A 21771-nucleotide genomic window follows, 5' to 3' on the forward strand; every position below is an offset into this window, starting at 1 on the left:
TCGACACCTGCCAATCAAACTGGATTGCTAGTGGATAATGGACTACGGCCAATATCAACAGCAAGGACAAAACACAACCTCAGGCTACGCGAACTCTGGTGCTGCTAACATCACTTCGCCCACAAACAACATCAATCAGCACACGGTGCAGACGTCGCCCATTATCCCCCAGCAGCAGCACCAGGCCCAGCCTCAAGGACACAACATGTATCAACCACAATACGGCGTGCCACAGCAGGGCATGCAGCAAGTTTATGGCATGCCCGGTATCCAGGCGGCCGCAATGGCTGCGACCGCTGCCGCGTCTGGCTCCAATTATGGTTATATGCCCTCAGATCCCAACATGCCTCAAAGCTCCCCTCGTATGGGCGGCGCCACCGCTAAGAAGGACAATCGCCAGTCCCCTCGCATGAACAACATGACACAGATTCCCGCCCGCCGAATGAGCCAGGTCACCAGCCCTGGGGTTCCCAACGCGTCGACCATGATGAGCCACGCCGGCGCGCGACCGGGCGTTGCCCCACCTCAAATGCCGGCCGCACAGATGCAACATCCGCAATCCCCGGAGATGCCGGCTGGAGGCGGCGTTGAGGAATCGCCACTATATGTCAATGCCAAGCAGTTTCATCGAATTCTCAAGCGGCGTGTTGCCCGACAAAAGCTTGAGGAACAGCTTCGACTGACCTCGAAAGGCCGAAAACCCTACCTTCACGAATCGCGACATAACCACGCAATGCGCCGTCCGCGTGGCCCTGGTGGTCGCTTTCTCACAGCAGAAGAAGTCGCCGCTATGGAGCGCGACGCTGGCAAGGGAGACGGCAAAGCTGATGATTCCGCGGCCGGAGATAAGGCGTCTGGATCCGCAGGAACCAAGCGCAAGTCTGCAGCCGACTCTTCGTCGACGAACAAGAGAGCTAAGACGGACACAGCGAGCCCAAGGGACGACGAAGATGAAGACGAGGGTTGATCGTATACTATATGTATAAATCACCCAAGTCTCCTTTGTTGACCTATAAGCGGTTTACGACGTCACGACAGCAGCACGATTGTTCCTTCTTTTCAACTCCCCACTCGAGTCTATCTAGGGGGTCGGCGACGGGCGAGGGGGTTTATTGTCGACCGGACGGGGGTGTCTTCGGTTAATATTGGGTCTGTGTCTTTTTTCTCAAGTTTTGACACCTTCGTTTACGGCTCTTACAGAGCTGTCGGGGCCATGCCAGGACCCGGCAGCTCTCTTTCTTGATTTTTTTGTTTCATTGTAATACAGCACTGGACTGGCAACAGCATGTCACGCCTGTACTCGGATGGGTGTGGCCTCAGGAATATCGGATGGACAGAATGCATGGACGATTCAACATGATGGATACCCCCTCTTTGTTATTTCGTTCGGGCCTTTCTCCTTTGTCTTTTTCGGTTCTCTCATTCTTATTTTTGTCGAACTCTTTGAAGATGGTTCGCAGCTCGTGCAACGTGGGTCTGGCACCAACGAAGTCAGTCACTTGGCTGCTGATGCATATTGCCCATGTATGTGGGCAGGCATTCCAATACAAGTTGACAAGCGAGGGCGGGATGGAGAGGAGAACAACAAACCCGAATATGCGAAAAAGGAGAAAAAAGAAAAAAGAAAAAAGAAGAATATTTTGTCACATGTTAAATACTTCGGGAAGAGAGAAGAAATGAGGACTGGTTTATGGACTTGGTGCTCCTTGTGGCCCCATGGATGTATAAGTTTAGAGTTGCCGCCGAGTATGATTCAATGCCGGATCACCAGTAGCAGAGGGAGACAGTGTCTGAAAATCTAAGCGCGTACATGATTTACACTTTGTTGTTTAACTTGGCTCGTTGTTCTCTGTTGTGAATGTGTAAGTGGCTCTATTAACATTGGAAGAAAACAGGTATAACACTTGGCAGATTCTCACAGGTGTTCAAGATTCTCATCTACCTAGGTATTCGGCTCAAGTGAATGACTGTCCCTCAAACATATGGGAAGGCTAAGGTGACCGACGTTTGTGTCTGGCCTGTCCACCTACCACTGTCTAGCTACAACACCCATGAATGTCTTTGATAAGCGCAGCCGATCTCAGCCAGATGAATCGATTGTTCATTGGCTCGGGATCAAAATGCGGCCCCTTATTAGTCTCCATGGCAAGATGCCGAGGAGATGTGACACAATGTGGAGAGATTGGGGAAGAGGGGCAAGGCATGGCCCGCGGCGATGAACTGTATGTAACCTGACCGACCCCAGATTTGGACCTCGGCATGTCCTAGAACGGGGACCTCAGCTGCAACATAAGCATGTAAAGGCGACCTGGCGACCCCGGTCAAACTGACTTGGGGTTTGTTTAGCTGTCAAGACTTTTATAATCTTCTCCTGTCACATACAATCTGTGTCTCGCAAGACCTGGAAGCTCCCTTGATCACTGAGCAGCCCACATTACTGAGACGAGGAATCAACACTCTTGGTCATGGCTGGCAGGGTACGGCAACCCGTCGACGAGGCGGCGCTCGAGAGGTACATCTCGGATAATGTGCCAGCTATCAAGACGCCGATTGATCTGAAGCAGGTGAGTTCACGACCGTCTTTCGACTATGGGAATGGCTGCGATGCTGACCATGTGACGTCAATCAGTTCGGCTTTGGCCAATCCAACCCCACGTACCAGATCACGGCCGCCGATGGTCAGCGCTTCGTGATGCGAAAGAAGCCTCCTGGAAAGCTCCTCTCCAAGACGGCGCACAAGGTTGAGCGTGAATACCGCATCATGCACGCACTTGAGCACACTGACCTTCCAGTGCCTAAGACGTACTGCCTGTGTGAGGACGACTCGGTCATCGGCACCCCGTTCTACATCATGCAGTTTCTCGACGGGCGCATCTTTGAGGACTTTACCATGCCGGGTGTCGAGCCCGCTGAGCGCGAGGCCATGTGGCGCGACGCTGTGGTGACGCTCGCGCGCTTCCACGCTGTCGATTATCAAAAGGTTGGCCTGGAGAAGTTTGGCAGGGCATCGGGGTTCTACCCTCGACAGATCAACACGTGGGTCACCATCTGCGGGAGCCAGGAGAAGGCCGTGGACGTGGAGACGAAGGAGGCTGTTGGAAGGCTTCCCAACTTTGACGAGACGGTGCGCTTCTTTAAGAATGAGCGACTGCAGCCCAAGGACCGGGCGACTCTTGTGCATGGCGACTACAAGATTGACAACCTGGTGTTTCACAAGACGGAGCCGAGAGTCATTGGCATTCTAGAGTATGTTTTTACCTTGTTGTTTGGTGACATCTGACTGACTGTCTGGTATAGCTGGGAGATGTCCACGATCGGCCATCCTCTATCCGACGTGTGCAACTTCTTGACCAACTTCTACACTTCCAAATACCCGGGAACCACACCCTACGACGTGTCCAAGTTCCTCCCTGGACGAACGCCGGGCCTGCCGCAGCCGGAGCAGATCCTGGAGTGGTACACGGCGGAGAGCGGGTACGATCCCCGAGCCGAGGTGCCATGGGGCATGGCCTTTAGCATCTGGAAGCTGGCGGGCGTGTGCCAGGGGATCGCGGCGAGGTACGCGGCGAGGCAGGCGAGCAGCGAAAAGGCCAAGCAGTACTCGATGACCAGGGGACCGCTGGCAAAGGTCGCTTGGGAGTTGGCCAAGGAGGCTGGGGCTGGCAAGGAGGCAAAGCTGTGAGGGAAGGGATGTGTAATACGGGGTGGTGCTTTGACAGGGTATGCATGTGTTTTAGAGAGTCGATAAAGATCACAACTAGATCTATGCGCATGAAAGAGATGGTGATTGTAGGTTGTCGTCTTGTTAGTGTCTATCCATGGTTCTGTGCACATTTCATGCACGTGGACGCCAAGTCTCCAATGAACGATGGACTGCAACCCAACAAATGAAGCCTCACATTCTCCCTTCAGGGTCCCTTATCTAATGCCTGATCTGATTTGCCTCTATCAGATCCTGTCAAAAGATGCATAAGAAACTTGGCCCGAGCCGATCCAGGTTCGCCACGTTTTTCGCCCAGGCCCAGCGAACTCGTCCAATCAGTGGCGCAGTTCTAGTGCGACATCAGCGAGATTCAAGATCCAAAACACTGGGCGTTTATGACGTTGCACGTTGCCAAAGGGATTCAATTTCATTTCCTGCATAGTTTTTCTTCTTCAAGGCTTTGGGCGTGCATTGAATCTTGATCTTGATTTAACTCTTCTTGCCAAGGCTTAAATACCCTTAGATACTGCCTGAGCCTTCTTATCTTGGTAGCCAGGTTAATCGCTCGCTTGGCCCTTCGGACTTTTGAAAACTTATCTCTTCAACAACCCGACGACGCGATCATCGGCTGGATTTCACCATCTCCAACGCCTCACTTGATTGACCACTTTAGGCCGGCGCGTCAATGGCTGGCAACATCCGCCGGCGCATCACGCTGCCGGACCCCGGATTCGACCCGAGAGCGGACGAGAGGCGTCCTCTGCTGGGCACCCGCCTCAGCACGGGCGGCGTCGAGAACGCCGAGGCCGTCTACAGCTGCATGACGGATCCTCACAGCCACTTGCCCGTGTACACAAACATCCACCGCATCCGCCGCGACATTATCAGTGTGGTTGAGGACTATCTGAGCCTGGAGCAGCTGCAGGACTTGAGGATCAACGTCACTGTTGTGAGGCCGCTGGTGGACAAGTTCTATGGCCTGAATGACATTTCTATCAGTGAGATAGACTCAACCTCATTCTCACAACTCTTACTGACCTATCATAGTCTACTGTCTGCTGGTCAACCGTGCTCAGTTCCTCGATGAGCAGTCTCATCTCAACAACAGACACAATGTCAATTTTACGCGCGCCACCCTGTGCGAGCTCATCGCGACACGCATTCTCCGTCGCTTCGGCGAGGCTCACGGCGGCCACGAAGGCCTCCTCCTGCTGGCCCACATCCTCGTCGCCGGCTTCGAGCCCTTCCAGAACGCCCCTGATGAGATCCGCGCCGAGGCGGAGCGCATCACCACCTGGGTTCACCACAAAACCCTGCCGTCCCTTGAGATCGCCATTGTGACTGAGAGCAAGCATTTCTTGAGCTCTGCCACTTGTCAAAAGGTTGTAAATGCCATCTATGAGGGCCGTATCGTCTATACTCCTTCGACTTTCTGGGACATTATCCCCGATCACTACAAGCTGAAGCCTATATCCATATACGAACCTCGCGAGTCGCCTCTTCTCAACCAGTACCGGCTCATTGTCCCTCGCACACGGAATATCCTCGAGTCCCTGCAATTCGCAGTGTTACTCGCTCTCTATTTTAGCGTCATGATTCTAAGGAGCCAGGGCTTACACAATGGCGTCGAGGTTGCCTTTGCTATCTTTGCTTTTGGATGGGGTCTGGATCAGTTTGCTACTATCCTGGCACACGGATGGTGAGTTCACGCCCATCACCACTTGGTTTTTCACGAGTTTGCTGACCGTATCTTAGGAACGTGTATACCCAGAACCTCTGGTCATTCCTCGATGTCGCTTTTGTCCTTATCTATTGGATATACCTCGTCCTGCGCATCTACGGATGGCGTGTTGATGACATAAACATGATTGAGCAAGCATACGACGTGCTCGCGCTCGCAGCCCCTGTGCTGGTCCGCGGTTGGCGTTCAACCTACTCAGCGACAACTTGGTCTTCTTATCCCTTAGGTCGATGGTGGCCGATTTCTTCTTTCTGACAGCACTGTCAGCTTGGTGTTTCCTCGGCTTCTTGCTGTCGCTTCTCTGGCTCGGCGAGGGAGCTCACCCCATAGTGTATGTCTCGCTCAGATACCTTGACAAGTCTTGGGCTCACAATATTCAGGACCATTTCGAAATGGATGATCTACATCTGGTTTGGGCTTGACGGTACAGGTATTCAGCGATCGGTTAGTATATCCCATTCCGCTTCCCATCGAGTTTACTCTATATAGAGATGTCTAACATATATCCAGACCGAGTTTCACTGGCTATTAGGGCCTAGTGTCATGGTGGCCTTTGCTTTCTTGGGCAACACACTGTTCCTTACGATCCTGGTGTCCATGCTGTCTAACACCTTCAGCAACATCTCGTCCAATGCCTTGCAAGAGATCAACTTTCGACGAGCAGTCCTCACACTCGAGGGCGTCAAGGCCGACGCCGTCTTTGCGTACCAGCCCCCCTTCAACATCCTCGCAGTGTTTCTGTTCATCCCGCTCAAGTTCATCGTCAACCCCCGATGGTTCCACAAGATCCACGTCGCGGCTGTCAAAACCCTCAACTTCCCGGTACTTATTCTCATAGCCGTTGCTGAGCGTCGCTTGCTCTGGCCTTCTCGGGTTGTTGAGGACCCTACCGAGGTCAAGGTTCCACCGCCGACCAAGAGTCGGTTCTGGAAGAAGTGGCGGTTGACCGTCCACCGAGATTTGCGTGCCGTGTTCCAGGTTCCGCCGCCGGATACGGTGCACGATGACATCGCCGTCGACGACGACTTGACGCATCATCTTATTCGAAGACAGTTTACACGGAATGCGACGGCTGAGCTCGACCATAACCGTCCGAACGACCCTACTGTTCGACGTCCGTCGCGACGTGATTCCATGTTCCCGGGCATCCCACAGAAGCTTCGAGGGTCATTCTCCGACGCCGACGTCCTAGAGGGAACGGCGGAGAGGCTCGCAAACATGGAAAGGGCCATGCGCAGAATGGAAACCATGCTCTCGCGGCTCGTCCCATCCAGCGAGGAAGCAATTGAAGACGATAGTAACGATGCTGAGCTAGACGAGAGCGGTACACTTAGAGGCGATAACACGGCAGCATCTTCATTTAGGGGCTTGATGGATCGGGTTTCATAAGCATTGCGAGGAGTTTTTTTAGGGTGTGATTCTCATCAGAATGCATTTGGAGAGGCACTGGCTCGGCGTTTGTATGCGAGGGCTTGGATACTGATTCACAGGCCTTGATCCCAATAAAGTTTTCTTAACAATACAACTTTCTTTATCAACCGACATCTCGTGCGGTATCTCCCACCTTCAAGTTCGCCCAACCTCAAACAGTCATCAACATGTGCACCCTAACCTGCTTCGAGCACAAAGACTGCAAGCACATCTGGGTCGTCGTCACGGAGCCGTGCGAGCCACTCATGGGTCTCAACAACTGCCCGACCTTTTGCGACGGCACAGCCAAGCAACCTCCCAAATACTATCGCACGAAGAGCCGACCTTGCCCTCGTTGCGATCTCCACGGCGAGTATGACCGGAACCTGGTCCGGATGGTTGAGGGTATGGGATGGGGGATCAAGTGGGGGGTTGGACCTGGGAGAGACGATTGGGGTTGCGAAATGAAGTGTGTGGTTCTTTGAGGATTCTCATCGAGTCATGATGAACGGATGGGTGATGATGGAGGGTCAAGATGACTTGTTGAAGCAGGACCTGAGTTAAGAGTGTCCAAAGCTGGATTGTGATCGAAGCCCTGAAAAGGTCCTATACATGTTCTCGATACGACCTCGTGTTTCGACATCGCATACCACCAAGGCATCTGAAATTCAACAATTCATTGCTCTTCCCTTGTTTGGTTTACTCTCGGTTGACATTGACAGCTCTGATACTGGAACTCCAGCTGCATCACGTGCCGCGCCCACTTTACGGCGTAATGGTTTTTCTCATCGTGCAGCTTGTGAAGCTTCAAAGCTCAACTACATTTCATAACCCCCCAATCATATAAACCATGTTGCCAACCCCAGACACTTCTCACGTCCCGTACGAGCGGGTCTACGAGCCCGCGGAAGACTCCTACCTCCTCCTAGATACGCTTTCATCCGCAACAGAGACTGCATTTCTCAACCAAGCCTTTCCGGATGCTGCCCCCCTTGTGGTGGAGGTCGGCACTGGCTCAGGAGTCGTCCTCGCCTTTGTCAACGCCCACGCGCAGACCCTCTTTGGCACACGCAACATCCTCACGGCGGGCGTCGACATGAATGCCTTTGCGTGCCGCGCCACCGTTGGCACCGTTGGCAAGGCCGAGTCTGACAATGCCGACACCCACGGCTTGTACCTGGGCTCGTGCATGGGCGACCTCGTCACTCCCTGGCGTGAGGGCTCTGTCGACGTTCTCATCTTTAACCCGCCGTATGTGCCCACGCCTGAGATGCCTGCTCGGCCCGAGTCGTTTGCCGCGGATGATCTGGCTGTGAGCGCAAAACCCTCCTTCGACGACGACTCATACCTCTTGGCTTTGTCGTACGCTGGTGGGTTAGACGGCATGGAAACGACCGACAGACTTATCGAAGGGCTACCGCAAGTTCTCTCCCATCGTGGATGTGCCTACATCCTCCTTTGTGCCCAGAACAAGCCTGAGGAGGTCAAGCAGCGCATCCAAGGATTCGGACCCGAGTGGCGGACTCTTACCGTGGGGACCAGCGGCAAGCAGGCTGGCTGGGAGAAACTGCAGATCGTGCGAATATGGCGAGACTATGCGAACCCAGCGGGGGAACAGGTATAGCGAAGGAGATGCTGGGTTGGAGGCGTGCAAGAGCATGTATTCAGATATCTTTCCATACCAAACAAGCGATACCCACCCGCCGATGATTCATACAGTTTTTAGGGCCAAGCATCCCGAACGCCAATCCATTGGTGAATAGTTGATATCGTCGCGATACCGTTTGATAAAACCCCTCACGTTGTCGCGCCCCGTCCGCGGTCCCGATCTCTTCAAGCCCTACTCGACCTTCTCCCATTCATCTCTCCGTCTGTATACCCATTCGTGTGAGCATTGGTCCCATTCGTGTGGCCGTTGGTCCCATCCGTGTAGCCATTCTAAGGTCGTCCTCCCCGTCCGCGGCCGCGACCACGTCCTCTGCCGCCACCCCTGCCGCGCCCTCGGCCACCGCCCCGCTCGGCCTCCTTGCGGGCCTTGTTCTTGGGCTTGGGCGCATCGTCGATGAGGAGGGTGTCGAGGGGTAACGAGTCGGGGAGGATAAAGTATCGGATGGTGGAGCCTCGGATGTTCATGGTGTCGAGGGAGACGGGGTCCTGGCCCTTGATCGTCATCTTGACGTTGCGGAGAGCCGTGTTCATCTGGGGGGAGACGGAGGAGATGGTGCCGTGGACGATGGTGCCTGTACCAAGGTCAGTGTTAAGCTCGAGAGTTTGTGAATGAGGGGTATGCTGCTCCCGTACCATTCTTCAACTCAATTGTCACCGTCTCGTTGGCGCATTTCATTAGGAATCTGGTCGTGACATGTTAGCCCAGGAGCTCGTGCTTGAAAGAGAAAGCTCAGCATAATCTCCCAACTGCGGCGCGGCGCATGATATGGAAGGGGGGTTTGAGCTTACCGAACGAGCTTCATCTTGGCGGCTTATGAGTCTAAAATGCGCTTCAGCCGCTAAGAGATGATGAGTAGTGAATGCTCAAAAGTCGGTCGGTTGAGGTTGGGTCTCGCGCGCGTCGTGATTCGGCGTGAGGCTGAGGCTGCAACACGGCCTCGAGAAAGTCGGTCGGAAAAATCCAGGTTCGGGAGCTGGAGGTGCACGTGACGTTCCTGTGCTGGAAGGGAAGGTCGATGCTTGCTTGCTTGAGAGCCCCCCACGTGACCGGTTGAGCTTCGGGCAAGCGCCCACATGCTGCCCCGGACCAAAGTTAATTGGGCGACCTTATCGATAAGAAGTTCGGGGCGCTCAGTAACCCAGTTCGTGGACCAGCTGGAGACCGAATGGCCACCCATAAATTGGATTGCAGCCTCGTCTCGTCAATCCTGAGCATGTCATCCTTCACGAAGCTCGCCTGATGCCTGTGCCCCGAGTTTCCTCTTCTCCCCCTGGACCATCCGCTGGATACTCGGGGTCAGAATCCTTCGTTCCGTTGCATTAACTGACTCTCTCTTGCTTCTTTGCCTGTAGCGCAGCGGCCCTTCTATCCCCGCCTCGAGACCGACTCCCCTCTACCGTTACCCCACTATCCTCTGAGTTCAAGCCAACCCGAGCCACGCGAACGCGCTCTGCCTGCATTAATTTGTTACTTGACGACGACATCTCGAGAGATCTTGGGCACGGCAACATGATATCCGGAAGAGGCGGATCTGGCGCACGAGCTGGACGGATTCGGCCCCCTCGTCGCATCGTGCGTGTAAGTCTGGAAAGCGCCCTTCCACGGACATGTCAAGAATTCGAACTATGCAAGGGGAGGTTATGTGCTTGGGTGAAGTATGCTGACCTCACCGTCACAGCCGAACGAACGCGACGAAGGAGGCGACTTTGAGGCTTGCTGGAACATGCTCAAGGAGGCCCTCCGCGACATCCACCAGAAGAACTGCAGTCGACTGTCCTTCGAAGAACTCTATCGCGCAGCCTACAAAATTGTTCTTAAGAAGAAAGGTGAGGCCTTGTATGATCGGGTCAAGGCTTTCGAAGAGCAGTGGTTTGCCGATCATGTTATCCCCAAGATCCGAGACCTCGTTACCACGAGCCTGATCAACATCGGCGTCGAGCGAACATCGGCGACGTCGGTCAACGAGAGACGTCAAACGGGAGAAAAGTTCCTCAAGGGACTGCGGGACACGTGGGAGGATCACAACATGTCGATGAACATGACGGCCGATATTCTCATGTACCTCGATCGAGGCTATTCACATCTCGAGGCTCAGCGAGTACCCATCTTCGCCACTACCATCGCCCTCTTCCGAGACCACATCCTACGTTCTTGCCTGAACTCCAACACCAAGGATACCGTCATTGATATCCTGATATCCGTCATCCTTGACCAGATCGATATGGAGCGTGAGGGAGATATTATCGACAGAAACCTCGTTCGAAGCTGCAGTCGTATGCTTAGTTGTCTCTACGAGACTGAAGAGGAGAGCGAGAACGACAAGCTATACCTCACCGTATTCGAGCCTCGATTCCTCGCCAACAGCAAAGCGTATTATGCCGCGGAAGGCAAGAAGCTTTTGCGTGAGTCAGATGCCGGCACCTGGCTTCGACACACGCAGCAGCGACTAAACGAGGAAATTGACCGGTGCGGAACTACGATTGAGTTGGAGACGTTACCAAAGGTTACGGAAACCATCGACCAGGAGCTCATTGTCGCCCACATGTCCGAGTTCCTCGCGCTGGAAGGGAGCGGGTTGAGGTGGATGATCGACAACGACAAGATTGACGAACTCTCCATCCTTTACCGTCTTATCTCGCGAGTCGACCCCAAGAAAACGGCACTTAAAGAAATCTTGCAGCACCGTGTGGTTGAGCTTGGTTTGGAGATTGAGAAAAACCTCAAGAGCACCGATTTCTCGACTGGCCATGGTGAAGGCGAGGATGGTGGCGAAGGAGACAAGGCAAAGACTTTGAACCCTGCTGCACAGCAGACAGCTGCTGCTGTCAAGTGGGTGGATGATGTGTTGCGTCTGAAGGACAAGTTTGATGCTCTCTGGACGCAGTGCTTCCAGAACGACTTGATCATCCAGAGCGCCCTGACCAAGAGCTTCTCCGACTTTATCAACATGTTTGCTCGGTGCTCTGAATACGTCTCGTTGTTTATCGATGATAACCTGAAGAGAGGCATCAAGGGCAAGACGGAGGCTGAGGTCGATGTCGTCCTTGAAAAGGCAATTGTTCTGATTCGGTACCTGCAGGATAGGGACCTGTTCCAGACGTATTACCAGAGACACCTGGCACGACGACTTCTCCACGCAAAGTCGGAGAGCCATGACGTGGAAAAACAAATCATTTCTCGGATGAAGCAAGAAATGGGCCAGCAGTTCACTAGCAAGTTTGAGGGCATGTTCAGAGACCTGGCCACTTCCTCTGATCTTAGCAGCGGCTACCGAGACCACATCCGCAATGTTGGTGACGGTGCCAAGGTCATAGATCTCAACATTAACGTGCTCACGACAAACTATTGGCCTCCTGAAGTTATGGGTCGAACCGCACAGATTGGCGAGGGTTCTCGGGTGACGTGCGAATACCCACCCGAGGTGCAACGACTACAGGCGAGCTTCGAGCAATTCTACCTTACCAACCGCAATGGACGCAAGCTCACCTGGATTGGCACAACTGGAAGTGCCGATGTCAAGTGTACATTCCCAGCGATCCCTGGCAAGTCTGGCCCGTTGTCTCGAGAGCGAAGATATGAGATCAATGTGCCAACATTTGGCATGGTTGTTCTACTACTCTTCAACGACCTGGCCGAGGGCGAGTCCCTCAGCTTTGAGGAGATTCAAGCCAAGACCAACATCTCGACTCCGGATCTTATGCGAACTCTAACGGCCATCGCTGTGGCGCCCAAATCACGCGTCCTGGCCAAGGAGCCCCTGTCCAAGTCGGTGAAGCCCACTGATAAATTCTCCTTTAACGCCTCCTTCCAGAGCAAGACGATCAGAATCAAGGCGCCCATCATCAACGCAGTATCCAAGGTTGAGGACACGGGTGAGAGAAAGAAGACTGAGGAAAAGAACAACCAGACGAGAGCTCACATTGTTGACGCGGCGGTTGTGAGAATCATGAAGTACGTATTTGGGATGGTGAACCACACGCGTATAGACATACTAACCAGCTACAGGTCCCGCAAGGAACTCAGCCACTCACAGCTCGTCAGCGAAGTTCTCACTCAGCTCTCTGGCCGGTTCCGGCCCGAAGTGTCCCTCATCAAGAAGCGCATCGAGGATCTCATCGCGAGAGAGTACCTGGAGCGACCCGACGAGGACGGCATGCCATCACTGTACCGCTACGTGGCCTAAATCCGCCATGATTAATGTCACGAAATCACGAAAGGAGGAAAGTGAAAACCACCATTTACTGGGCTTTGCATGGCGTTGGGAAGGGGCATGGATCTCGATTGATTTAACTACATAACGTAGCGCATGAACTGGGCACGGGAGCGCTTTTTACTGTGTGGCTCAGCTGTATTGGAAAGCGAGGGCGTGCATATGGGAAACAAGGTACTCGCTGCTGCATAAAGAAAACGCCATTTGACGTGTTCCTGAGATGTTTTGTCCACATCCGGGGGAGGTGTATCAAGGCGGATGGGAGTTGTATGGTTCGTCCTGTTCAAGGACTGTGTAACTACAGAGTGAATATGAAGTAGACTGAATGCCTGATAGAATTAACAATAGGAGATCCAAGCATAGGAATTGTATTTATAACACCAAGTCACTTTTACCTGTCGAATCTGAATTGTAGCCCAATCTAAGTGACATGCCCTGATGGGAGGTGGTTGAGAGTTTGATACAGTCACGTGACCATAACAGTGTGCCTAGGCGTTCATGATGGAGATCCTGCACCACCAACCAACTAAATCGCCCACGTCCTCAGCTGAACCATTCTTTTACGCCGTTAAAGTCCGTGAATCAATCAAGAAGGCACTATACCTCTTGCGCACGGACAAATACTCCATTTAAGCTTGAGACTAAGGCGCTGCAAGGCTCAGAAACCCCGGCTCATTCTCTCACTCACCCTCTACCGCCGACGAGATGCTCTTCTTCAGGTACTCACTCACCCCCTTCCCAACGTAACCCCCCACAACAGTTCACGTTCTGACACAAAGATTCCAGCTTCTTCAAGACCCTCATCGACCACGAGGTCACGGTCGAGCTCAAGAACGACATCCAGCTCAAGGGCATCCTCAAGAGCGTGGACCAGTACCTCAACATCAAGCTCGACGACATCCAGGTTGTCGAGGAGCTCAAGTACCCCCACATGGTGCGCCCCCTTTACTGTTACCAATTTTTACATTGCTGACCTTGTATTAGAGCTCTGTTAAGAACGTCTTCATCCGTGGTTCCGTGGTGAGATATGTCCACCTCCCCGCTGCGTCGGTGGACACGCAGCTGCTGGAGGATGCCACCCGAAGGGGTAAGTAGCCCTGAATTTTTTACTGGAGAGGAACGAAGACTGACTAGATACGTTACAGAAGCTGCGGCTCAGCAGGCAAAGGCCAAGTAAGCAGGGTATTATGAAAGCAAAGCGACGTGTCATGGAATAGATTCTCGAGAAGGGAGATATGCATGGATACTTGGAGTGGCAAAAGGGGGATTCATGTGGCGTTGGCTCCTGATATGGATAATGAAATGCTCTTCTTTTCCCATTCCGTGCTTGTGATGCTGTCATGACGAGACATTACATGGCCAAACGAGGCTTTACTTTACAGGCTACTATACACGATTCTATCCTACAACCATTTCACTACCAATAGGCCCCCCCTCCCTTGCCCGATTTACCATCCCACAAATCCTTTTCTGATATCTTCCCATTATCTTCGCCCTCAATGAGTGGCACTACAATGCCTCCCCTTCTCCTCTCTGCCATCCAACGGTCTATCCAAGCCTTCATTCTTTTCCTAGACTGCTCACTGCCCACGTTGACGGTTGGGACCACCCTTTCAATCCTCAAACTCATGACAAACATAGCCAGCTCCCGGAAACTGCTGTGTTCTGAGTATGGTACGCCAAAGCACATGGCTTCCTTGGTGCTACCCCTCTGCGGCACAAAGTCTTTGTATCCAAAACGGGTTCGCCAACCCTTGCCGTGAAGGATCTGCTCTGTCTGGATGCTTCCAGGTGAAGTATTCGCCCCGATAGCCTTGCCAGCGGGCCTGAAGTTCCAGCCACTGGGACGGAAACCCACGATGCGACTGAAGTGAGGTTTGTAGCTGTTGAGATACTCCTGGAGAGTCTCGGCGCGTAGCTCCATGAGCATCTGCATATGAACCTGTGCCTCGAGGGGGTCCGAAGTAAGGAGAGCTGTCAGCTCTGGGTCACCAAGTTGCTTGCATATCTTGATCTTTCCGGGTGATGCAAAGATCTTGGACTTTAATGCCTTGGCGATGGAGATGCAGATGCGTTCCTTGCCGATCGAGTAGGTACCGCATATTACCAACAACCGTTTCCGAGGTCCTTTCTTGGCACCATCTTTCCCAGTCTCGCTGGAATTTGGGCCTTTGAAGAACTTGCTGACGCCCTGAGTTCCCTGGGCACTGGCTTTGTCCCATACATCATCTTTGCAATCAGGGTCAGGCGACATTGATCCGCACAGGTCGGCACAGGCTTTGATGACGTCGTTTTGGGGCGGGAACGAGTAACGGGGGTTGAGATATGTTGTGTCCAAGTAGCAGATGTCAATCTTTTGCTGCTTGACCTTTCCTGAGATGGAGTCGACGATCTCTGGTTTGAGGAGTGGATGCTGGACTTGAGCAGGACAAGCCCGAAAGTCTCCACAATGCAAGATGCGCTGAACTCGACTACCTATTCCATGCTTCATATTCTTCTGAAAGAGGAACAGGGAGCTCCCTGGGCAGTGGTTTGCAGGTATCATGGTGACTGATGCCCCATCAGTTCCAGGAATGTCGTAAGGCTTCTCAAACTCGAGCTCGACAACCCACTTCTCTGCCGTTCGAAGTTGTTGCTTGACCAGACTACCGGTAACCTTGCTACAATATATGGGCCCATGTCTCCATTTAGCTGTTAGGCCAATGTAGTGGTCGCTGTGAAAGTGGCTCAAAAAGTACGCCTTGCAACCCTCGACAGCGCCATAACGAAAGGCATCAACGCAGATGGAGAAGCCTGGCATGATCTTGTAAAAGGGACACGTTCTTTCATAAGCCTGCTTCCCTCGAGAAGAGTGTTCAGCAGCAGCAGCTTCTGCCCATGCCGAATCCTCAGCATTGTTTGACATGAGCTTTGCAAATGCTGATTTAGGTGCGGAGCCTGAGGGATTCATCTTGAAAGGATTGGCTTGACCAGGTCTAGGAATAGCGGCCCGCTCAAACCTTTTGACGACTCCAGTCGACTCCGTCTTGGAGGGCTCGGGTGGCTTTTTCGGGGCTTGGTTCTCCTTGTTTGATAGGGGGATTGGGTTTCCGTCGAGGCAAGAGTTGACATGTCGAGTTGCTTCATCCGTCGAGATGCCGGCCAGACTCCCGTTGCAAATGGGGCAACTCTCTATCATGGAACCATCATCGAGGGTGTCGTCTGCAAAGTCTTCATGCTCAATGCCCCCGGCTTCTTCAGCCTCGAGCCTGGCTTGCTCCCTCATGAACCGCATCTCACGTGTCTCTTCGCCTTCGAGGTCGTCTAATTCGAGTAAGTCTTCATCGGCGACGTCCTGGAGGTGGTCGAATTGTTCGTATGTCGAGTCGTCCTGTTTCAACGTGGGGGTCCTGCTTTCTGCGTCCTTGTTGTCGTCCTTAGCAAAACCGTCCATTTGGACCTCGTGATTTGGGGGTAGCTTTGTACATTGGCCAGTCTTTCCAGTTTCCTTGTCGGAAGTTTTTGTTTCGGGTTCGTCCTCGCCTTCATCCTCGCTATCCGAGTCCATCACGAAAGGGGTCTTGATCTTTGGCTTGGGTTGCTTTGGCCGTGAGCCATTCTCTGCCTTGGGAGGCGACGAGGGTTGATCCACCGTGACCACCGTCTCAGTTTTTATAACGGTCTCCTTCTTTGTCCCATTTTCGGGTTCTTCGCTTAGCTTCCTTCTCTTGCTGGGCGATTCATCCTCGTTGTATCGAGCCGTGTCGTCGGCAGTGTAAATGTCTTCATCATCGACAGTTTGCGGTGCGGCACCTAAGAAAAGCGAAGTTTCTTGCTTCCCTTCCTTTTTAAAGAAGCTGAGGATGCTCTGGTTGGCCTTGACGGGCTTTTTGGAGAAGTTGGAAGCGGGCTTCCTCGGTGTGCGGGATCGATTGGATTTGGTTGACGTAACCATTGTGAAGGGTGATTTGAGGCGGCGGAAACCAGGGGCGTTGAATTACTGCATGAAAAATCTAAGAACAGCCTAATCGGGAAGGATTGAGATGGGGATCAACGCCCAAGAGGCAAACACGACGACTTGCGAGGAGCACGAGAATCAGTCAAAGTGGGATGGGGGTTAACGCTACACGCGAGACCGCGCTGGGAGGCAAAGTGGGAATCGCGAAGTCACATGACGTCTACGTGGGTGTCTTAGGGATCGCCATGACGGCCCTGACGATCGTAGGCAACCATTTGCACTGCAATTATTTCAACGTGTATACAATTCTTGGCAAATTGAATGGAATTGCGCCATTTTCCATTGATTTCGATGGAAGAAAATTGTTAGTTTTACTTTACTCGTCTTTTCAAGCCTTGTTGCTTGATTTGTTGTATACTTTAGCCATGGCTCGTCGTTGAATCCCTTGGCGAAGCAATGACCACTTTTAAGTCTGAACAGACTTGGGCATTATGATAAGGGAAAAGAAGAGCACATGCCCTTCATACGAGCCATTGGAGTATCTACTTCAGAATATGACGGGCAATATTATTTTACGAATATTGAATGCGAAATCACGATATCCTCACAACAATCACTGCGGTTCGACCCGTGCCGTCACGACTTGACAAGCATCAACGCATGGACGCTCAGACAAGACGAGACAATAGCCGTCCGGGCTGTAACCGCAGCCGCAGCTACTGTAGCTAATCACCACCGAGGCGCAACATGAGGAGATGAGGGTTGCATCTCTCCTCCCATGAAACTGGAATCCCCATGCCTCTAACCCGGGCAAATGCTACTCTACCATGCGCTACGCTATGATGTCTCGCTCTTAAACCCAGGGCGCCACCTCCGCCGCCATCTTCAGCCTCTACCCTCCAACTCCAAACCTGTCACTGGCTCAGCGGTACAGTTACAGTATCATCCCGCAATCAACACATTAAAACGCCCGCGCAAAACCATAACCAGCCCTCCCTCCAACAGCTGCAGCCACATGAGCTTTTCGCCACGTCCGTGACGCCTCTTTATTTCTTCTCGAGGAAAACATGTTCCGGACCACGGCCCAGATCCGGCACGTCTCAGCCATCCCCGCCGGCATCCCAGCGTCCAAGGGTGTCGAGATGCTGCACGACCACGAGTTCTTCATCAAGTGCGACCCTCACATGATCAAGTACGAGGCTCTGCAGACGCCCCAGGATCCGGCGCCTGCACCTCCTCCCGGGGGCCAGCCCGTCGTCGCCTCGCCCAAGTGCTACTCAATCACAGACAGGGTGCATGCCCTACCGGCGGGCCTCTGGGACTCCGACGTTGTCAGCGCTGCAGAGTTCTTTAACCTTGAGAGGGGGGTCTTCATCCGTATGAGAGGTCCGATGGGCATGGTACTGGAGACGGTGTGGCAGATCGAGGAGGCACAAGATGGGAGGTGCGAGATCGTCGAGGATGTCGTCATTGCATGTTCTAGATTGCTTGTGGGTGTGGTCAAAGGTTCGTGCGAGGATGGGTGGAAAGGGGTGCATGGCAAGATGGTCGAGAGGCTAAAGGGATCTTCGTGACACCAAGTAAGCTTATCCAGACGAGTGTGTGGTGTGGTAGAAGGCTTCACAGGACTTGTTTTATAGAGATGTCTTGATAGAAATGCTTAGATTAAAAGACTAGATCTTGGCTATGGTATGATCCAAGAATACAGAATGTTGGGTATCTAGGTATGTATGGATAGGTGTTCTCGGTCTATATACAGCATGTCTCGGTACCCTCAATCAAATAATGAATGGGGTCTGAGCGAGTCACAAAGGCCTGCCCTAGAAACTCCTCATGACATGCTTCTCTCCGCTGCTCAGCGATGGAGTCTGGCTCATCGACGGGTCAGGGAATCTCGGATCTCTATCCTTGTCCACCTCAATCTCCACCGCCACGGACGTGACCACGTCCATCTGGATGGCCATCTCATTGCGTGCTGCACTCCTCAGAGACTCCTGGCTGAGGGTCCGGGTGCGCAAGGCTCCTGATACCTTGTCAGACCTGCTCCCCAGTCGTTGCCACCATCCTCCAACTCCGCCCATGCCGTCGGAATGGGACTCTCCGCCTTGGATCCAGATAGTGTTGCCGTACCGGTGGGCAGGGGTACGCATAAAGGCAAAGGTCTCGAGGCCCGTGTCCTCAATATCGACATCGTCTTTGGAACCGAAAACAATGGCATGTCGGGTCGTGCCGAACAGCAGGCAATCAAAGGATCCGTTGCTGGCGATGAGGGTTCCGGCGAAGCAGTAGTATCCCATAGGAACGTGGGCGCCAGCCATGGTGGCGATACGGCCAAGGGCGAGAGGAAGAGTACACATGACGTAGATCAGAGGGTACACGAGGAAGGCCGGGTTGTGGTTGAACTTGACTCGAGTGTTATTCGAGCCGTCTTTTTCTGCGGTCTCCTTTGCCTGTCGTCTAAGCGATATGTATATGGCGATGTAGAGAACACTGGTTGTGACGAGAGAAAGGAAAATAAAAAGGTAATGAGTGAGTAGTCGAAGATTCTCGTAGGCGTCGTTAATCCAGCACTTGAATCGTATTAGTATAGTAGTAATCGATGAGTGACCTCCTTGATAGGAGACTTACCCATGGGCCTGCGCGAACATAATAACCTCCGACATTCCTGCCATTGTTTGTGGCCAGCAAAGGGATTATGGCTAGCGAGTAGACAAATATCCATATGGCTACAATGACTGCATACAAGATCCTTTGGGGTGGTCGATAGTCTTTGACGACAGAGAGATATGTGTGGACGGCAATGGCTGTAATGAATAAACTGGATGACAAGTCCCCGTTGGAATCAAAGAGACCTTGAACAAAGCATGTAGGAGTGTGAATAAAGATGCCGCCTCTCTGGATCCAGGTAACGCTCAGAAGAAAGGCAGCGCCCTGGTGCATATCGGCGATGATGAGGTTGAAGACGAGGATGAGGAACTGGTTGGGAGGGTTGTTTCCGGCAGCCTTGATGCGCTCGGCGCTCTGGCCGTGTACTTCCCTCGAAGACTGCCCCTGAGGCCCAAACGGCCCCTCCTGATAAGTAAAGTCGGCCACGGGCTCAGGGTCGGGGATGTTTCTCGCGATGTTGTCGGCGCGAGTCTTTTTCTGGATGTGCCATGCCAGGAGCTTGTAGGTCAAGTATAGAAAGAGAGTTGAGGCGAGGAGGAAGGAGAGCAGAGCAAAGACGGAGATGGCGATGAGACCGTTGCGGAGGCTGGCAGGCAGAGGCGCGATGGACTCGCTTTCCGAGTGCGCCTTCAAGTACTCTTCACCTATGGTTGCCATGATGATGGTGGTGATGCTGCTGGGCTTCGGGCTGCATGGAGTCCGGCAGTCATCAAGAAGGAGATGGGAAACTGAATGATGGATACTGAAGATAGATACAGACGAAAAAGGCCAGGGGGTTCAAGCCTCGACACGGAACAAGCTTCTTTTTGAGGATCCTCATCTACTACGTACTGTAATACTTGAACGACCCTGAACGTGGGATCCAGCCCTCATCGCCCTCCCACCTCCCGGGCAGGACTAGCTACAGTAAGGTAGTAGCATTTCAGAGGCCCTTCGATCCAACAGTTCGCGCCAGATGTAAGCCGAGTATCCGATGACGAGGCGAGGTGTGACTCGAGCCTATCACGGACACCATCAAGGACGCACCCACGCACCGTCCAGCAGTCTCTCTCGCACACTCCCAGCCAGGGGGATCGATGCAGATGCAGGTACTGACTCGTGAATCTCAAAGGGAAAAAGGGGGCACGGACGTGGGGAATGAGATCGGCGTCGCGGGGAGTCGAGGCTAGGGGCCGGGCTTTGACGGGACTAGCCAAGGTGACCGCGATCTTGGGAGTTGATGGCTGAGATGGAGAGGCTTTCCGTTAGGAGCTTGTTTAGTAGAGGGCTTTTTGCTTGTGATGAGGGAGATGAATGCATGACGCCAGCCCGAACAATGTCGGGACCTACCGCCGATGTGTGTTTCAACGATTCGAGTCGATATTTGTCATGCTCGTAGTGGTTTCGATGGTCTCGGTATTGCTTCCAACTCTGATATCGTCTTCAGGCCGCACTACCCAGCACCTTGGAATGGGTCAGATGGGCCATACCAGCAGAAACCAGTCAAACCGCCGAGAAGTGATCGACGGATAAAGCCTCGCGCCTCGATTAGTAACCACCAAGAGCAGGCTCGCTCATTCCGAGCTGGCACCAACGGTTGGCGTTTGCTTGGTGTTGGCCAAGTCCATTCAGCTGGGACCAAAAAACCGCCAGCCATTGGAAGCTCTCCAAAGTGAAGCCCCTTTCTCTGCTGTTTCAAGCCTTGTCCTTCTGGGGAAGGCGGCTGCAGGTGTGCTTTGGCGCTGAACAGAGGCTATACCCGGGCGTAGTTGGTGGCCATGACCGCCGACTTGTTTCGCAGCCCGTGGAAATAAAGGCGCACCTTGACAACAAGGGGGACCAGTAGCCCGAGACATTTGCAGAATGTCGTTTGTCAGTCCAGCGATGAGCTCGAGGTTCGATAAACGTCGCGATCAAACAGACTTCTTTCAGTGTCATTCCGTGGCGCGTTGCCTCGGTCGCGCACGGACAGCTTCTGTATCTGCAAGCCTCGGCATCGTTCTTTGGCGAAGTGACCGATTCTAGTTGTTTAGCTGACGGCGGGCGCCATCGCGCACTGGACTATTGGGTCCTCTTTATCGGCCGAATCCCCAACCCCTGGGACCCGTCGGCGAACGAGATCCCGGGCCGGCGTGGTCTTCAAATGTCCGGTCTTTATTGGGTGCTGTACGCTTGTCGATCCCCACCCACAGGTCTTCTAATAGAAACTCCAGGCAGCGATGATCACCCGTCTCAGCCCTGACTAGGCAGCTGCCTGCGGCCTGGAAGGATTCTGAAGCGATTCGACGAGAGTGATTGACATTGACGTGGGATCGTCAGGTTCTGTACTTCAATCCTCAGATCCAAGGCTTCATAGACGATGTGTCCGAGTATAAAGAGCCGTCATGGTCCTCGACTCTGACACTCTCTTCTTTCCTCCTCAGCTTCCTTTGCCATTCGGCTTAGATCAAGTGTA

General features: G+C 53.2%; 10 protein-coding genes across 10 annotated transcripts; 7 read left to right on the plus strand and 3 right to left on the minus strand.

Moving 5' to 3' along the window:
• Positions 1-37: 37 nt before the first annotated feature.
• On the plus strand, positions 38-967 carry MRS44_000648 (uncharacterized protein; the record flags this gene model as incomplete). The annotated part of the gene is made up of 1 exon (XM_046280665.2): positions 38-967. One exon carries the CDS (start codon positions 38-40, stop codon positions 965-967), a length of 930 nt encoding a protein of 309 aa, XP_046138544.2.
• A 1498-nt stretch (positions 968-2465) lies between these two features.
• Positions 2466-3682, plus strand: MRS44_000649 (uncharacterized protein; the record flags this gene model as incomplete). Its single annotated transcript, XM_065624143.1, has 3 exons — positions 2466-2564; positions 2630-3246; positions 3298-3682. 3 exons carry the CDS (start codon positions 2466-2468, stop codon positions 3680-3682), a joined length of 1101 nt encoding a protein of 366 aa, XP_065479859.1.
• A 706-nt stretch (positions 3683-4388) lies between these two features.
• On the plus strand, positions 4389-6833 carry MRS44_000650 (uncharacterized protein; the record flags this gene model as incomplete). Its single annotated transcript, XM_065624145.1, has 6 exons — positions 4389-4701; positions 4751-5402; positions 5459-5670; positions 5712-5775; positions 5825-5888; positions 5955-6833. 6 exons carry the CDS (start codon positions 4389-4391, stop codon positions 6831-6833), a joined length of 2184 nt encoding a protein of 727 aa, XP_065479860.1.
• Positions 6834-7704: 871 nt separating this feature from the next.
• MRS44_000651 (uncharacterized protein) lies at positions 7705-8478 on the plus strand (the record flags this gene model as incomplete). The annotated part of the gene is made up of 1 exon (XM_046267453.2): positions 7705-8478. The coding sequence occupies one exon, from the start codon at positions 7705-7707 to the stop codon at positions 8476-8478; it is 774 nt and encodes a 257-aa protein (XP_046138546.1).
• Positions 8479-8792: 314 nt separating this feature from the next.
• On the minus strand, positions 8793-9325 carry MRS44_000652 (uncharacterized protein; the record flags this gene model as incomplete). The annotated part of the gene is made up of 3 exons (XM_046267454.2): positions 8793-9094; positions 9156-9205; positions 9312-9325. The coding sequence occupies 3 exons, from the start codon at positions 9323-9325 to the stop codon at positions 8793-8795; spliced, it is 366 nt and encodes a 121-aa protein (XP_046138547.2).
• A 437-nt stretch (positions 9326-9762) lies between these two features.
• On the plus strand, positions 9763-12706 carry MRS44_000653 (uncharacterized protein; the record flags this gene model as incomplete). The annotated part of the gene is made up of 4 exons (XM_065624146.1): positions 9763-9818; positions 9876-10101; positions 10202-12474; positions 12529-12706. 4 exons carry the CDS (start codon positions 9763-9765, stop codon positions 12704-12706), a joined length of 2733 nt encoding a protein of 910 aa, XP_065479861.1.
• Positions 12707-13438: 732 nt separating this feature from the next.
• Positions 13439-13910, plus strand: MRS44_000654 (uncharacterized protein; the record flags this gene model as incomplete). The annotated part of the gene is made up of 4 exons (XM_046267455.2): positions 13439-13452; positions 13520-13667; positions 13718-13820; positions 13879-13910. The coding sequence occupies 4 exons, from the start codon at positions 13439-13441 to the stop codon at positions 13908-13910; spliced, it is 297 nt and encodes a 98-aa protein (XP_046138549.1).
• Positions 13911-14150: 240 nt separating this feature from the next.
• On the minus strand, positions 14151-16667 carry MRS44_000655 (uncharacterized protein; the record flags this gene model as incomplete). Its single annotated transcript, XM_046280666.2, has 1 exon — positions 14151-16667. One exon carries the CDS (start codon positions 16665-16667, stop codon positions 14151-14153), a length of 2517 nt encoding a protein of 838 aa, XP_046138550.2.
• Positions 16668-17737: 1070 nt separating this feature from the next.
• Positions 17738-18244, plus strand: MRS44_000656 (uncharacterized protein; the record flags this gene model as incomplete). The annotated part of the gene is made up of 1 exon (XM_046267456.2): positions 17738-18244. The coding sequence occupies one exon, from the start codon at positions 17738-17740 to the stop codon at positions 18242-18244; it is 507 nt and encodes a 168-aa protein (XP_046138551.1).
• A 246-nt stretch (positions 18245-18490) lies between these two features.
• On the minus strand, positions 18491-19994 carry MRS44_000657 (uncharacterized protein; the record flags this gene model as incomplete). Its single annotated transcript, XM_046267457.2, has 2 exons — positions 18491-19240; positions 19299-19994. The coding sequence occupies 2 exons, from the start codon at positions 19992-19994 to the stop codon at positions 18491-18493; spliced, it is 1446 nt and encodes a 481-aa protein (XP_046138552.1).
• Positions 19995-21771: the final 1777 nt, after the last annotated feature.

This window comes from Fusarium solani (genome assembly GCF_023522795.1).
Source record: "Fusarium solani strain SB1 chromosome Unknown bctg00000000, whole genome shotgun sequence".
Taxonomy (NCBI): domain Eukaryota; kingdom Fungi; phylum Ascomycota; class Sordariomycetes; order Hypocreales; family Nectriaceae; genus Fusarium; species Fusarium solani.